At 46.5% G+C, this 15569-nt stretch overlaps 1 protein-coding gene across 1 annotated transcript in view; it reads right to left on the bottom strand.

The window, feature by feature from the left end:
• The window catches only part of slc4a11 (solute carrier family 4 member 11), a 133719-nt gene that overhangs the window by 75786 nt on the left and 42364 nt on the right, over positions 1–15569 (bottom strand). Inside the window, 2 exon segments of the mRNA XM_033035592.1 lie at positions 3876–3919; positions 8871–9020. Coding sequence (XP_032891483.1) covers positions 3876–3919; positions 8871–9020 — 194 coding nt within the window.

Below are 15569 nucleotides of genomic sequence, written 5' to 3'. Positions count from 1 at the left end.
GAGAATCTCCAATGACTGCTCCCTGGTAGCGACAGGATGGTTCAGTTGCCTGATAACAGCTGGGAAGAAGCTGTCTCTGAATCTGGTGGTGTGTATTTCCACACCTCTATACCTTTTGCCCGATAGGAGAGGGGAGAAGAGGGAGTGGCCAGGATGCGACTCGTCGTTGATTATGCTGGTGGCCTTGCTGAGGCAGCATGAAGTATAAATGGAGTCAAGGGAAGGGAAGATAGACACAAAGTGCTGGAGAAACTCAGCGGGACAGGCAGCATTTCTGGAGAGAAGGAATGGTGACCTTTCGGGTCTAGACCCTACTTCCTAAATGGAAGGGAGGTTGGTTTGTGTGATGGTCTGGGTTGCATCCACAATTCTCTGCAATTTCTTGCGGTCTTGAAGGGAGCGGTTCCCAAACCATAGAGTCATAGACTGATACAGTGTGGAAACAGGCCCTTCGGCCCAACTTGCCTAAACTGCCCAACATGTGCCATCTACCTGCCTTAGGCCCATATCCCTCCAAACCTGTCCTATCCATGTACCTGTCTAATTGTTTATTAAATGTTGCGATATTCCCTGCATCACTACCTCCTCTGGCAGCATGTTCCATACACCCACTAGCGTTTGTATGAAAAAGTTACCCCTCAGATTCCCATAATATCTTTCCCCCTTCACCTTAACCCTATGCCCTCTGGTTCTCGATTTCCCTACTCTGGGCAAGAGACTCTGTACGTCTACCCAATCTATTCCCCTCATGATTTTATACACTTCATCCTCCTGCGTCCAGGGAATAGAGTCTCAGCCTGCTCAACCTCTCCCTGTCGCTCCAGACCCTCAAGTCCTGGCAACATCCTCGTAAATCTTTCTACACCCTTTCATCTATTATTGTCACTTGTAATGAGGTGCAGTGAAAAGCTTTTTTGTCGTGTGCCATCCAGTCAGCGGAAAGACTACACATGATTACAATCGCACCGTCCACAGTGTACAGATACAGGATAAAGGGTATAATGTTTATAGCAAGATGAAGTCCAGTAAATTCCGATTAAAGATAGTCTGAGGGTCTCCTATGAGGTTGATGTGGTCAAGACTGCTCTCCAGTTTGTGGTAGGATGGTTCAGTTGCCTGATAACAGCTGGGAAGAAACTGCCCCTGAATCTGGAGGTGTGCGTTTTCACACTTCTGCGCCTCTGGCCTGATACGAGAGGGGAGAAGCCTCTACTTCCTGCACCCCTTCAAGCAGGAGAGAACACGGCATGTACGTGAAACGGAAACAGACTGTGGATCCGTGGAGAAAGAACAGGGTGAATTAAACTGTTTCTACTAATGGCTGGCACGTGAATAATGGGCCAAAATCATCAACTCCAATCGGCCCGGCATAGTTGGTGCAGCGGTAGAGTTGCTGCCTTACAGCACCCCAGGGACCCAGGTTCGATCCTGACCACGGGTGCTGTTTGTATGATGGAGTTTGTACGTTCTCCCCGTGACAGCATGGGTTTCCTCCAGGTGCTTTGGTTTCCTCCCTCACTCCAAAGACGTGCAGGTTTACAAGTCAATTGGCTTGGTACAATTGGAAATTGTCCCAAGTGTGTGTTGGACAGTGTAAGGGTGCAGGTGTCGCTGGTTGGAGCGGACCCGGTTGGCCGAAGGGCCTGTTTCCGCGCTGGATTTCTAAACTAAACTCCAAAGACGTACAAGTTTATAGTTTAATTGGCCTCTGCTTATTGTCCCTTGTATGTGGATTGGAATGGAACAAACACTAGGTTCCCCAGTGACCTCTCTATCCTCCATTTAAGGTCAACAGAGTGGTACAGGCAGTAAAACTGCTGCCTCACAGTGCTAGAGACCGGTGTTGAGTCCTGTTGGGGGACCTCATTGAAACGTACACAATAGTGAAAGGCTTGGATAGAGTGGATGTGGAGAGGATGCTTCCACCAGTGGGAGAGTCTTGAACTGGAGGTCAAAGCCTCAGAATTAAAAGACAGTCATTTAAGTAGTAGATGAGGAGAAATTTCTTTAGTCCGAGGGTGGTGAATCTGTGGAATTCTTTGCCACATAAGGCCGTAGAGGCCAGGTCAGTGGATATTTTTAAGGCAGAGATAGATAGATTCTTGTTTAGTGCAGGTGTTAGAGGTTATGGGGAGAAGGCAGGAGAATGGGGTTGGGAGGGAGAGATAGATCAGCCATGATTGAATGGCGGAGTAGACTTGATGGGCCAAATGGCCTAATTCTGCTCCTATTACATATGAACTTATGACATTGTTAAATCATTCTGAAAGGCCTGAAATGTGATCTCCATTTCTCCATCCAAAACTACTGCTGAAACCGATGTGTTTATCCAGCTTCTGTATCTCTATTTACTTTTAAATGACTTCTGTCTGAAAGAAACAAAAGCTATGCCTTAATCTTAAAGGTAAACAATTCCTTGTCGCCTCTGATTCTTAATGCATTATTCATAAAGTTGTTGCTCGATCAGATAGAGATTGGCCTCTTCATATTTGCTGTGACATTATATCTGTATCTCTCCCACTGGGAGTATTATGGTGAGGGGTGTCTATAATTGAAATGGTGCGATGGATTTATTGTGGATGGCTTGCTGTCCTAATCTTACCTTCCTGTGGAGCCCAGTATGTACAACAGTCCTTGTGGTTTGGATTCACAGAGTGACAAAGTTCACTGCACCCAAACAGGCCATTTGGCCCAATAGTCCATCAATTGTGGGAGCAGAATTAGGCCATTTGGCCCATCAAGTCCAGGCTTGCCTTTTAGTTTCCTTTCAGAAGTTTGGAAAGCATTTCACAGCCTTTAAGTACATTCAAAGTGTAGTCACTTCTGTTACTGCAGGAAAACAGACTTGTTTTCACAGAGGAACCATATACATAATCAATGGGCAGATAATTTATTTGTCACAGATGGTACTGTAGTCAATGCACCAATGACCCAAATTCAATCCTGATCTTTGGAGCTGTCTGTGCGGTGTCTCTACCACTGCGCCACTGTGCTAAACTAAAACAAATGTCTATCCAAGTCTAAAGGGCCTGTCTCACGAGGATCTGACCTGCAAGCGCGACCAAACCGGAAGCGGGGGCCGCGCGGATGTCGAGTGAGTGACGTGAAGTTTGAGCGAAGTCCGCGTATGCCCGTCGAGGTGGTGCGTACGGCGTCGAGGCGGCTGTGGGCCGGCAGGCCGTTGCCGCGCGGGATTTGTGAACACGGTCAGTTTTTCAGAGCTCCGTGCGATGTCGGGACCAGCTCCGCACAACTCCGTACGGCTCCGGCGATCAAAGTGGGACCGGCCCCGAGAGGCCGTACGACTCAAGCGACCACGTTAGGTTGCGCTTGCCGCATGGAGTCGCATGCTCGTGGGACAGGCCCTTAAGGAAGGATCCCAACTAGAAGCATGGTGCAGTGGCGGACTGGGTCTAAAAATATTGGTTGCCAGGAGACAAAGGGGGCCCAATTCATCAGGGATCCACTTGCCATCGGGCAAGCTGACACCCTGGCCAGTCCGCCACTAGCGTGGTCTATCCATGTTCTCCTGAGATGCTGCCTGACCCGCTGAGTTACTCCAACACTCCTGTTCTTCGAAAAGACAGGTCTAACCCAGATCCATTAATGGCAAATCCAAAACAAGAAAAATCGCATCACATCAAGTGAAAGAGGTGAATCTGTGGAATTCTTTGCCACAGAAGGCCGTGGAGGCCAAGTCAGCGGATATATTTAAGGCAGAGATAGATAGATTCTCGATTAGTACGGGTGTCAGATGTTATGAGAAGGCAGGAGAATGGGGTTAGGAGGGAGAGATAGATCAGCCATGATTGAATGGCAGAGTAGACCTGGTGGACCAAATGGCCTAATTCTACTCCTATCACTTATGATCTTACCTTTCTGGATGTATGCAGCAAGACACATCCAGTATTGTCATTTTCTGTGGAAAACAAAGAAGAAACAATGGGTTCAAGCGTTGGCAAAATATCTACATTGTCCAACAGGGTGGCACTGTGGTGCTGCGGTAGAATAGCTACCTTACACCACCGGAGACCTGACTACCCGTGCTGTCTGTACAGCATTTGTATACTGCCCTCCATAATGTTTGGGACAAAGACCCATCATTTATTTATTTGTTTCTGTACTCCACAGTTTGAGGTTTGTAATAGAAAAAAATCACATGTGGTTAAATTGCACATTGTCAGATTTTATTAAAGGTCATTTTTATACATTTTGGTTTCAACTTGTCCCACATCAACATGTCCCAGCTACACTAATCCCACCTGCCTGTGTTTAGTCCATATCCCTCCAAACCTGTCCTATCCATGTACCTGTCTAACTACGTTTTAAACGTTGGGATAGTCCCAGCCTCAACTACCTCCTCCAGCAGCTTGTTCCATACACCCACCACCCTTTGTGTGAAAAAGGTACCCCTCAGATTCTGATTAAATCTTTTCCCCTTCACCTTAGACTGATTTTCTCTGGTTCTCAATTCCCCTACTCTGGGCAAGAGACTCTGTGCATCTACCCGATCTATTCCTCTCACGATTTTATACACCTATACAACATCACCCCTCATCCTGCACTCCAGAGAATAGTCCCAGCCTAGTCAACCCCTGCTGAGAGTTCAGACCCTCTAGTCCTGGCAACATCCTCATAAATCTTCTCTGTACCCTTCCTTCATTCCAGGTTATAGGCTAAGTGACCATTGGAAGTTGAATGGTAGAATCTGGAGGGAAGTCGGTGGGAATACAGAGACAATAAAATGGGATGAACACAACATTAGTGTAGAACAGAAAGTGCTGGAAAACCCTCGAGGGTCAGGCTGCATCTGTGGAGGGAACGGACAGACTATGTTTCATGTCAGAACCCGTCTTCAGACTGATTGCATGAGTGCAAATGGATACTAAGTGCTCGGCACTGACTCAGTGGGCTCAAGAGCCAGTTTCAAATGACGTTAGACACAAAAAGCTGGAGTAACTCAGCGGGTCAGGCAGCATATCTGAAGAAAAGGAATAGGTGAGGTTTCGGGTCGAGACCCTTCTTCAGACTGAGGCCTGATTCCATACTGCGTGCCTATGGCCAAGGTAGTATATTTCACAATGGAGGCATGATTGCTTATTCTTGCCACTTCTCAAGCCTTGCCTCATCAATTAGATACACACCAGATGTCAGAGTTGTTTGTAGTTTTAGAGATACAGCATGGAAACAGGCACTTCGGCCCACTGTCCATCGATCTCCCGTTTACACTAGTTCTATGTTGTCCCACTTTCTCCCACTCCTGACACACTAGGGGCAATTTATAGAGGCCAATGAACCCACAAACCCACATGTCTTAAGAATGTGGGAGGAAACTGAAGCACCTGGAGGAAATTTACGTGGTCACAGGGAGAATCTGCAAACTCCACATAGATAGCACCAGAGGTCAGGATCGAACCCGGGTCTCTGGCGCTGCGAGGCTGCAACTACCAGTTCCCCCATTCCTTTAACTGTTCCTCGTCAGTCATAACACTGACCTTCAAAATATGGCTTCAGCAACAATCTGTGCATTTAAGTTGGACTTTCCTTCACCTTCAAACCAAAGTAACGATATATTTAAAAAACACAAAGTGCTTGAATAACTCACCAGGTCAGGCAGCATCTCTGGAGAACATGGATAGGTCATAAGGTCATAAGTGATAGGAGTAGAGTAAATGGCCTGTCCCACTGTACGAGGTAATTCAAGAGTTCTCCCGAGTTTCCCCTGATTCGAACTCGGAGAATTACGGTCATAGCCGCTCGTAGGTACTCGGGGCTCTCGTGGACATTTTGCAACATGTTGAAAAATCTTCATGAGTCTTCACGAGCTTACCACGTTTCCCGAGTACCTGCCGTTAGCGTTATGAGCCGCTAAGAAACGTCCCGAGCTCCGATGTACCCGCTACGTACATTGTACGTGCTTACCACGAGTTTGATTTTTTTTTTAAACTCGGGAGGGGAGAGCTCTTGAATTACCTCGTACAGCGGGACAGGCCCTTTAGGCAATTTGTTCCATCAAGTCTACTCTGCCATTCAATCGTGGCTGATCTATCTCTCCCTCCTAACTGCATTCTCCTGCCTTCCCCCCATAACCTCTGACACCTCTACTAATCAAGAAGCCACCTATCTCTGCCTTATCCTATATCCACTGATATAGGTGATGTTTCGGGTTGGGACCTTTCTTCAGGCTGACCCGATACGTCAGCTATCCATCGTCTCCAGAGATGCTGCCTGACCCGTTCAGTTCCTCTGGCACATTGTGTCTTTTTGTTTTGGGGAAGCCAGCTGCTGCAGTTCCTCGTTCCAAGATTTAAAAAAGTCAACATTTTTTAAACGTCTTGCCACGGATTAGAATGTCCCTTGTAAAAACAACTCGCTCGACAAAGACATTTTTTCCAGAGGGGGGAAGTGTGTCTCACAATCCAGTCCCCATTGACATCAAGAAGGTCTAAAATAAGCTATCTGATGTAGACCGCAGCCCAGCATTGTGTTTGTGGACTTAAAGAGCCTTTCGAAGTCAATATCAGGAAACGTAACTCCATTGTGTACAGTATTGTCCCCATTCAGACGAGGACCATTGTCAATGCACCGCTCTCTCCGTGGGATACCAGGCGCCACAATTAGCTGCGATCAACCACATTCCTTTCCCTTTTCAACAAACAAGATCAGCCGAAGATAGACACAAAAAGCTGGAGTAACTCAGCGGGACAGGCAGCATCTCTTTAGAAAGGGAATGGGTGATGTTTTGGGTTCTTCAGACTCTTAAGCTGTGACCCCTGGCTCTGGACTCCCCCAACATCGGGAACATTTTTCATGCATCTAGCCTATCTGGTCCCTTAAGAATTTTATTTGTTTCTATAAGATTCCCTCTCATCCTTCTAAATTCCAGTGAATACAAACTCAGTGGACCCTATTCTTTCATCATATGTCAGTCCCTCCTTCCTGGGAATTATTCAACAGAGTGGCTGATTTTGTTTTAAGAAGGAACTGCAGATGCTGGATTAAACCAAAGATAGACACAAAAAGCTGGACAAACTCAGCGGGACTGGCAGCATCTCTGGAGAGATGGAATGGGTGACGTTTCGGGTCAAGACCCTCCTTCAGACTGGTTAGGGATAAGGGAAACGCGAGATATAGATGGTGATGTGGAGAGTTAAAGAACAACGATTTGCATATCTTTCATTCATTGTTCTTTATCTCTCCACATCACCGTCTATATCTCTTGTTTCCCTTATCCTTAACCAGTCTGAAGAACCCGAAACGTCACCCATTCCATCTCTCCAGAGATGCTGCCAGTCCCGCTGAGTTTGTCCAGCTTTTTGTGTCTATCTTTGGTTTAATCCAGCATCTGCGGTTCCTTCTTAAAACAAAATTAGCCACTCTGTTGAATAATTCCCAGGAAGGAGGGACTGACATATGATGAAAGAATCGGGTCCACTGAGTTTGTATTCACTGGAATTTAGAAGGATGAGAGGGAATCTTATAGAAACAAATAAAATTCTTAAGGGATCAGATAGGCTAGATGCATGAAAAATGTTCCCGATGTTGGGGGAGTCCAGAGCCAGGGGTCACAGCTTAAGAATAAGGGTTTGGCCATTTAGGACTGAGATGAGGATAAACATTTTCAGCCAGAGTTGTGAATCTGTGGAATTCTCTGTCACAGAAGGCAGTTGAGGCCAATTCACTGGCTGTTTCCAAGAGAGTTAGATATAGCTCTTCGGGCTAATGGAATCAAGGGGTATGGGGAGAAAGCAGGAACGGGGTACTGATTCTGGATGATCAGCCATGATCATATTGAACGGCGTTGCTGGCTCGAAGGGCTGAATGGCCTACTCCTGCACCTATTGTCGATTGGATATTGGATATGCAGGGAATAGAGAGGTGTGGCCTACTCCTGCACCTATTTTCTATGTTTGTATTTTTCTAGGTAATGGTATTCACGATGCAGGGAGTGAGATCACTCAGCAGGTCAGGAGCACAAACAGCAACTGGCCGGGCCAATTCTCGAAAGAATCACCTCCTCGCCGCTCATCACGATTTACAAACGCCTACAATATAGCTTAATTTAGTTTAGATATAAAGCACGGGAACAGGTCCTTCGGCCCACCAAGTCCACACCGGCCAATGATTCCCCACATACTAACACTATCCTACACACACCAGGGACAATTTTGCAATTGTACCAAAGCCAATTAGCCTACACACCTGTACGTCTTTGGAGTGTGGGAGGAGAGCAGAGCACCCGGAGAAAACCCACGCAGGTCAGGGTGTGAACGTACAAACTCCGTACAGACAGCTCCTGTGGTTAGGACTGTAAGGCAGCAACTTTACCGCTGCGCCAACGTGCCATCCACGATAATTTCCTTGCAGCGCTGTCACCAAAAGGCGGGCAGAAGTTAGAGGCACACTGCAAACCAAATGCACAGCGGCGTTGTGGTAGAGCTGTTGTCTTACAGCGCCAGGGACCCGGGATCGATCCTGACTACGGGTCAACACAACATTGGTGTAGGGCAGAAAGTGCTGGAGGAATCTAGAGGGTCAGGCTTCATCCGTGGAAGGAACGGACATTGTCTCTACATTCAGGGTGGCCACGGTGGTGCAGCGCGAGACCCGGGTTCGATCCCAACCACTGGTGCTGTCTGTACGGAGTTTGTACGTTCTCCCCATGGGTTTTCTCCAAAATCTTTCGTTTCCGCCCACACTCCAAAAACGTGCAGGTTTGTAGGTTCATTTGCTTGGTGCAAATGGAAAATTGTCCCTAGTGTGCATAGGATAGTGTCAATGTGCGTGGATCGCTGGTCGGTGCAGACTCGGTGGGCCGAAGGGCCTGTTTCCGCGCTGTATCTCTAAACCGAACATAAACATATACTCACCATCTGCATTTGGTTTAAGCTCTACGTTCATGTTGACGTAGAACTGGATGCTGTTATCGGAGATAGTCGATGCATTTACACTTTCGTAGGTTTCCTCCGCACCATTTCCTCGCCCCTCACTGACATCTTCACACCCGGGAGTCATGTCGTCTGAAGGTGTAAAAAAAAATTTGAGTTTAGTAACTAATTACCTTGCACTAAATGTTATTCACATTATCCATTTTGGTGGCAAAAACAGGAAAGCAGACTATTATCTAAATGGTGGCCGACTAGGAAAAGGGGAGATGCAGCGAGACCTGGGTGTCATGGTACACCAGTCATTGAAAGTGGGCATGCAGGTGCAGCAGGCAGTGAAGAAAGCGAATGGTATGTTAGCTTTCATAGCAAAAGGATTTGAGTATAGGAGCAGGGAGGTTCTACTACAGTTGTACAGGGTCTTGGTGAGACCACACCTGGAGTATTGCGTACAGTTTTGGTCTCCTAATCTGAGGAAGGACATTATTGCCATAGAGGGAGTGCAGAGAAGGTTCACCAGACTGATTCCTGGGATGTCAGGACTGTCTTATGAAGAAAGACTGGATAGACTTGGTTTATACTCTCTAGAATTTAGGAGATTGAGAGGGGATCTTATAGAAACTTACAAAATTCTTAAGGGGTTGGACAGGCTAGATGCAGGTAGATTGCTCCCGATGTTGGGGAAGTCCAGGACAAGGGGTCACAGCTTAAGGATAAGGGGGCAATCCTTTAAAACCGAGATGAGAAGAACTTTTTCACACAGAGAGTGGTGAATCTCTGGAACTCCCTGCCACAGAGGGTAGTCGAGGCCAGTTCATTGGCTATATTTAAGAGGGAGTTAGATGTGGCCCTTGTGGCTAAAGGGATCAGGGGGTATGGAGAGAAGGCAGGTACGGGATACTGAGTTGGATGATCAGCCATGATCATATTGAATGGCGGTGCAGGCTCGAAGGGCCGAATGGCCTACTCCTGCACCTAATTTCTATGTTTCTATTCCCTTTATCATGTATCATATACACTATGGACGGCTCGATTGTCATCATGTATTGTCTTTCCGCTGACTGGATTGCACTGGACTGGACTGTACCTCGGCACAGGTGACAATAAACTAAACTGAAACGCAATCGTTTTGGGTCCTTCTAAATTGCAAAAAAAACTGCCCAATTCCTTCATTAAACCATTTACCAATGATACGCGGGTGTCGGAAGGAACTGCAGATGCTGGTTTAAACCGAAGATAGACACAGAAAATGCTGGAGTAACTCAGCGGGACAGGCAGCATCTCTGGAGAGAAGAAATGGGTGATGTTTCGGGTCGAGGCTGAAGAAGGGTCTCGACCCGAAACGTCACCCATTCCTTATCTCCAGACAAGTTGCCCGTCTCACTGAGTTACTCCAGCATTTTATGTCTACCAACTATCCACAATAGCTCTGGCAACTCCGACCCATGTGAAGCATTGGTGACAAATACGTTTGCGAACTTTAAAACGCTCACTTTAATTAAGTCGATTTTCAGTGGCCTTTTCCACCAGACTTTCAGAAGACAACCCAATCGAAAATTCTGTCCGATTAAATACATTTATGTTAATTTGGTTAATGGAGACAGAGTGTACATTTTTTTTGTTAAGTTCAAGGAGAGATGATGGCCAGAGAAATCAAGACCTTTTTTAAAAGAGTGTTGTGGGACTAACAAAAAGCACAATCATACATTAAGTATTTCACACGAAGCAAAATTCCCGTCTGTTGCAGAAGGTTTGGAGAAACAAAGAACTACAGTTGCTGGTTTATACCAAAGATCAAGGGTGGTGGGTGTATGGAACAAGCTGCCAGAGGAGGTAGTTGAAGCTGACAGTACATGGATAGGACAGGCTTGGAAAGATATGGACCAAACGCGGGCAAGTGGGACTCGTGTAGCTGTGACATGTTGGAGGTGTGGGCAAGTTGGGCCAAAGGGCCTGTTTCCACACTGTATCTCTCTATGACTATGGGCACAAAATGCTGGAGTAACTCAGCAGGTCAGGCAGCATGTTGTTAAAGACAACGGTAGGTTAACAACAGAGTTGCTGCCTTACAGCACCAGTGACATGGGGTTAGGGGGGAAAGATAGATCAATGGCAAAGATATGATTGAATGGCAGAGTAGACGTGATGGGCTGAATTGCCTAATTCTGCTCCTATCAGGTCAGGCAACATCTCTGGAGAAAAAGGATAGGTGACGTTTCGGGTCGGGACCCTTCTTCAGACATTGAAGCATTTTGTGTCCATCAGGCGGCAGAGTGCCCATATTGCGGCACAGTGGCGCAGCGGTAGAGTTGCCACCTTACAGCACCAGTGACCCAAAGGTACAACATCCTGACTACGGGTGCTGTCTGTACGGAGTTTGTACGTTTCCCCCGTGTCCACGTGGGTTTTCCCCGGTTGCCCCAGTTTCGTCCCACATTCCAAAGACGTGCAGGTTTGTGGCTTATTTGGCTTCTGTAAATTATCCCTACGTAAATTTTGCAGGATAGAACTAGTGTAGGGTGATTATTGGTTGGCATGGACTCGGTGGGCCGAAGGGCCTGTTTCCACACTGTATCTCTAAACTAAACTACAGAAAGTTTGGAGCCTTGCCACTAGATGTCACTAATGAGCTGCCATCTTTCTAAATTACCAATAAGCCCTCCAACCAAAGATCTAGAGCGGCCTCCATCTCTGTGGGAAGATCAAGAGACTCTGGAAGTGTAGTTGTCAGATTCTACAGAATTACTTTCCCCCAAGATGTCCCTGTGGCTTTCTGGCTTTATAGTTTAAGTAGAGCTTTTCACATGGAAGCAGAGAAAAAATTCTAAAAGATAGTTTAGTTTATTGTCATGTGTAACGAGCTACAGTGAAAAGCTTTTTTAATGTGTGCTATCCAGTCAGCGGAAAGACTATACATGATTACAATCGAGCCGTCCACTGTGCACAGATACAGGATAAAGGGAATAACGTTTAGTGCAAGGTAAAGTACGATTAAAGATAGTCCAAGGGTCTCCATTGAGGTAGATGGTAGGTCAGGATGCCTCTCCAAGTCATATTCCATCGTAGAGTCATAACTTCAGTCATACAGCTCGGAAACAGGTGTATTATCCATGCCGCCCAAGATGCCCATTTACCTACAGTTGACCCATATCCCGATCAACCTTTCCGATCCATGTGCTGTCCAAAATGTCTTAATTGGTGTTAATACAATTGTTGTTAAAGACAGGTGGAGTAACTCAGCGGGACAGGCAACATGTTGTTAAAGACAACGGTAGGTTAAAAATAGAGTTGCTGCCTTACAGCGCCAGTGACATGGGCTTAGGAGGGAAAGATAGATCAATTGCAAAGATAGATCAATTCAAACAAGAGGACATGACTTCAGAATTAAGGGACAGAAGTTTAGGGGTAACATGAGGGGGAACTTCTTTACTCAGAGAGTGGTAGCTGTGTGGAATGAGCTTCCAGTGGAAGTGGTGGAGGCAGGTTCGATTTTATCATTTAAAAATAAATTGGATAGTTATATGGATGGGAAAGGAATGGAGGGGTAAGGTCTGAGTGCAGGTAGATGCGACTAGGGGAAAATAATTGTTCGGCACGGACTTGTAGGGCCGAGATGGCCTGTTTCTGTGCTGTAATTGTTATATGGTTATATGATTGAATGGCGGAGTAGACGTGATGGGCTGAATGGCCTCATTCTGCTCCTATCACATGAGACCCGGGTTCGGCCCTGACTATGGGTGCTGTCTGTACGGAGTTAGTACGTTCTCTATGTGACCGCGTGGGTTTTCTCCGGGTGCTCTGGTTTCCTTCCACATTCCAAAGACGTATAGGTTTGTAATTTAATTGGCTCTGTAAAATCATAAATTGTCCCAAGTGTGTGTTGGATAGTGTTAATGTGTGGTGATCGCTGATCGGCAAGAACTGGGTGGGCTAAAAGGCTTGTTTCCGCGCAGTATCTCTAAAATAAACTAACGTTAAAGAAACTAAAGACACTCGTCTTCGCTAAAGTCGTCAGAAGCTGCTGCATTACAAATAAATTAAAACAAATCTATGCGTCTGTCACATCAAAATTAAATTTTAATTGTGCCATTGAGGATTGAATCGATTTGAACTATCATGGTCTTGCATACTGGAATAAAACAGTATTGAAGCCAATTGGCAGCTGAAGTTCAGCCAGCTATTGTGAGCAGGGCTTGCTCTGGCCCATGGTGAAAGACAGACTCCAAAGTTTGGATCCAGATTTAACTTCAGTGGGTGCACAATGCCAAATATGTAAAAGGTAATTTCATTTTGTACTTCAGTGGAGAGTGCAGTTGGCAATCTCCTCTCAAGGTTTCAGGGAGTGATGTAGAGAACTAAAGATCTCGAGGTGAAAGTGCTCCACCTCTGCTGGTTTAGTTTAGTTTAGAGATACAGCGATCCCGACACATTAACACAATCCCTCACACACCAGGGACAATGTCTACAATTATAGTATCAAGCCAATTAACCTACGAACCTGTACGTCTTTAGAGTGTGGGAGGAAACCGAAGATCTCGGAGAAAACCCACGCAGGTCACGGGGAGAATGTGCAAACTCCGTACAGACAGCACCCGTAGTCGGGATCGAACCCCGGGTGTCCGGCGCTGTAAGCGTTGCAAGGCAGCAACTTTACCATTGCGCCACCGTGGAATTAATGGAATCTCATGCACAACTTTTTTTTTTAGTTTAGTTTATTGTCACATGTACTGAGGTGCAACAAAAAGCTTTGTGTATCGTGCTGGCCAGTCAGTGGAAAGACTGTACACTATAGACTATAAACAAAACTGTAAATTAACAGAAAGTGCTGGAGTAACTCAGCGCCTCAGGCAGCGACACTGAAGAACATGAAAAGGCAACATTTCAGTTCGAGACCTTTTTGCTTTGGGTTTTCATTTTGTAAACTAGCATCTGCAATTCATGGAGTCCAGGAATTACAGGGCTGTGGATGCAGCCCAGCCTATCACATACACCAGACTCCCCACCATCGGATCCATCTATAGACTTTAGAGACACAGAGCGGAAACAGGCCCGCCGGCCCACCGAGTCCGACTGACCAGAGATCACCCCTGACACTAGCACTATGTTACACACAAGGGACAATTTACAATTTTACCAAAGCCAATTAATCTACAAACCTGTACGTCTTTGGAGTGTAGGAGGAAACCGGAGCACCCGGAGAAAGCCCACGCAGGTCACGGGGAGAACGTACAAACTGCTTACAGACAGCACCTCTAGTCAGGATCGAACGCGGGTCTCTGGCGCTGTAAGGCAGCAACTCTGTCACTGCGCCACCGTGCAGCCCATTTAGGGGGTGAATATAAAAAACAAGATTCCATGTATACACTACCACGTGTCACAGAAGAACACTCCGCCATGGTAAACACCTCGGGCACAATCTGTGGTGCACTCACTGAGACCGCTACAGAATTGGTTGTTCTACATCCTGGAGCAGACAGAGGCCCAGAGGAGAGCGGTCACAGCTTCAAGGCAGGTCAACCCGTTGTTCGAATAAAGAGGCACCACGTAATCCGACAAGGATATGCTTCTGTGTGAATGCAGGGTTATAATGGGCTAGTAACTCACTGCACAAGAGGTTTAACACCCAACAAGAATGTGGTGATCCTCGGTGAAGTTAATGACATAGCAACGCAGGGATCGAAAGAGACTGCATTGTTGGGTCTGCCTACTCCAGTTACACTTGGAAAAGCTCCCTTTCAATCAGGAAAGGAACCATTCGTGGGCAGCACGGTGGCGCAGCGGTAGAGTTGTTGCCTCACAGCGCCAGAGACCCGGGTTCAATCCCGACTGTGGGTGCTGTTTGTACATTCCCTCCATGACCCGCGTGGGCTTTCTCCGGGCGCTCCGGTTTCCTCCCACACTCCAAAGACATACAGGTTTGTACGCTAATTGGCTTGGTATAAAATGTAAATTGTCCTTAGTGTGTGCGTGTGCGCGTGCGTGTGCGCGTGCGTGTGCGCGTGTGTGTGTGTGTGTGTGTGTGTGTGTGTGTGTGTGTGTGTAGGGTAGTGTTAGTGTGCAGGGATCGCTGGTCAGTGCGGACTCGGTGGGCGAAGGGCCTGTTTCCGCGATGTATCTCGAAATTAAACATTCTAATTCTAACTGCAGCACTTTAGGATTAATTTGGTGCTACAAGTTTAAGATAATTGCCCATATTCTTCACTGCCAAAGATGAATTGTTTTCTTAAATACTTAAATATTTGAGCCTTGGGCAACAGATGAGAAGGAATTTGAGACAAACCAAAAACTCAGTGGGTACTCACCAATAATCACTTATTCCAGCTTAATCAAAGACACATCTCAGCCCAATCACTCCCTCTTCACCCCTCTCCCATCAGGCAAGCGGTACAGAAGTGTGTAAACGCACAACTCCAGATTCAGAGACAGTTTCTTCCCAGCTGTTATCAGACAACTGAATCATCCTGTCATCAACTAGAAGGTGGTACTGAGCTACTATCTAACTCACTGGAGACATTTGGACTATCTTAATTCAGACTTTACTGGATTTTATCTTGCACTAAATGTTATTTCCACTATCATGTATCTGTACACTGTGGACGGCTTGATTGTAATCATGTATAGTCTTTCCGCTGACTGGATAGCACGCAACAAAAAAACTTTTTGCTGTACCTCGGTCCACGTGAC

Source organism: Amblyraja radiata, chromosome 1 (genome assembly GCF_010909765.2).
Source record: "Amblyraja radiata isolate CabotCenter1 chromosome 1, sAmbRad1.1.pri, whole genome shotgun sequence".
Lineage (NCBI taxonomy): Eukaryota > Metazoa > Chordata > Chondrichthyes > Rajiformes > Rajidae > Amblyraja > Amblyraja radiata.
This window is presented reverse-complemented; position numbering and strand designations above follow the sequence as displayed.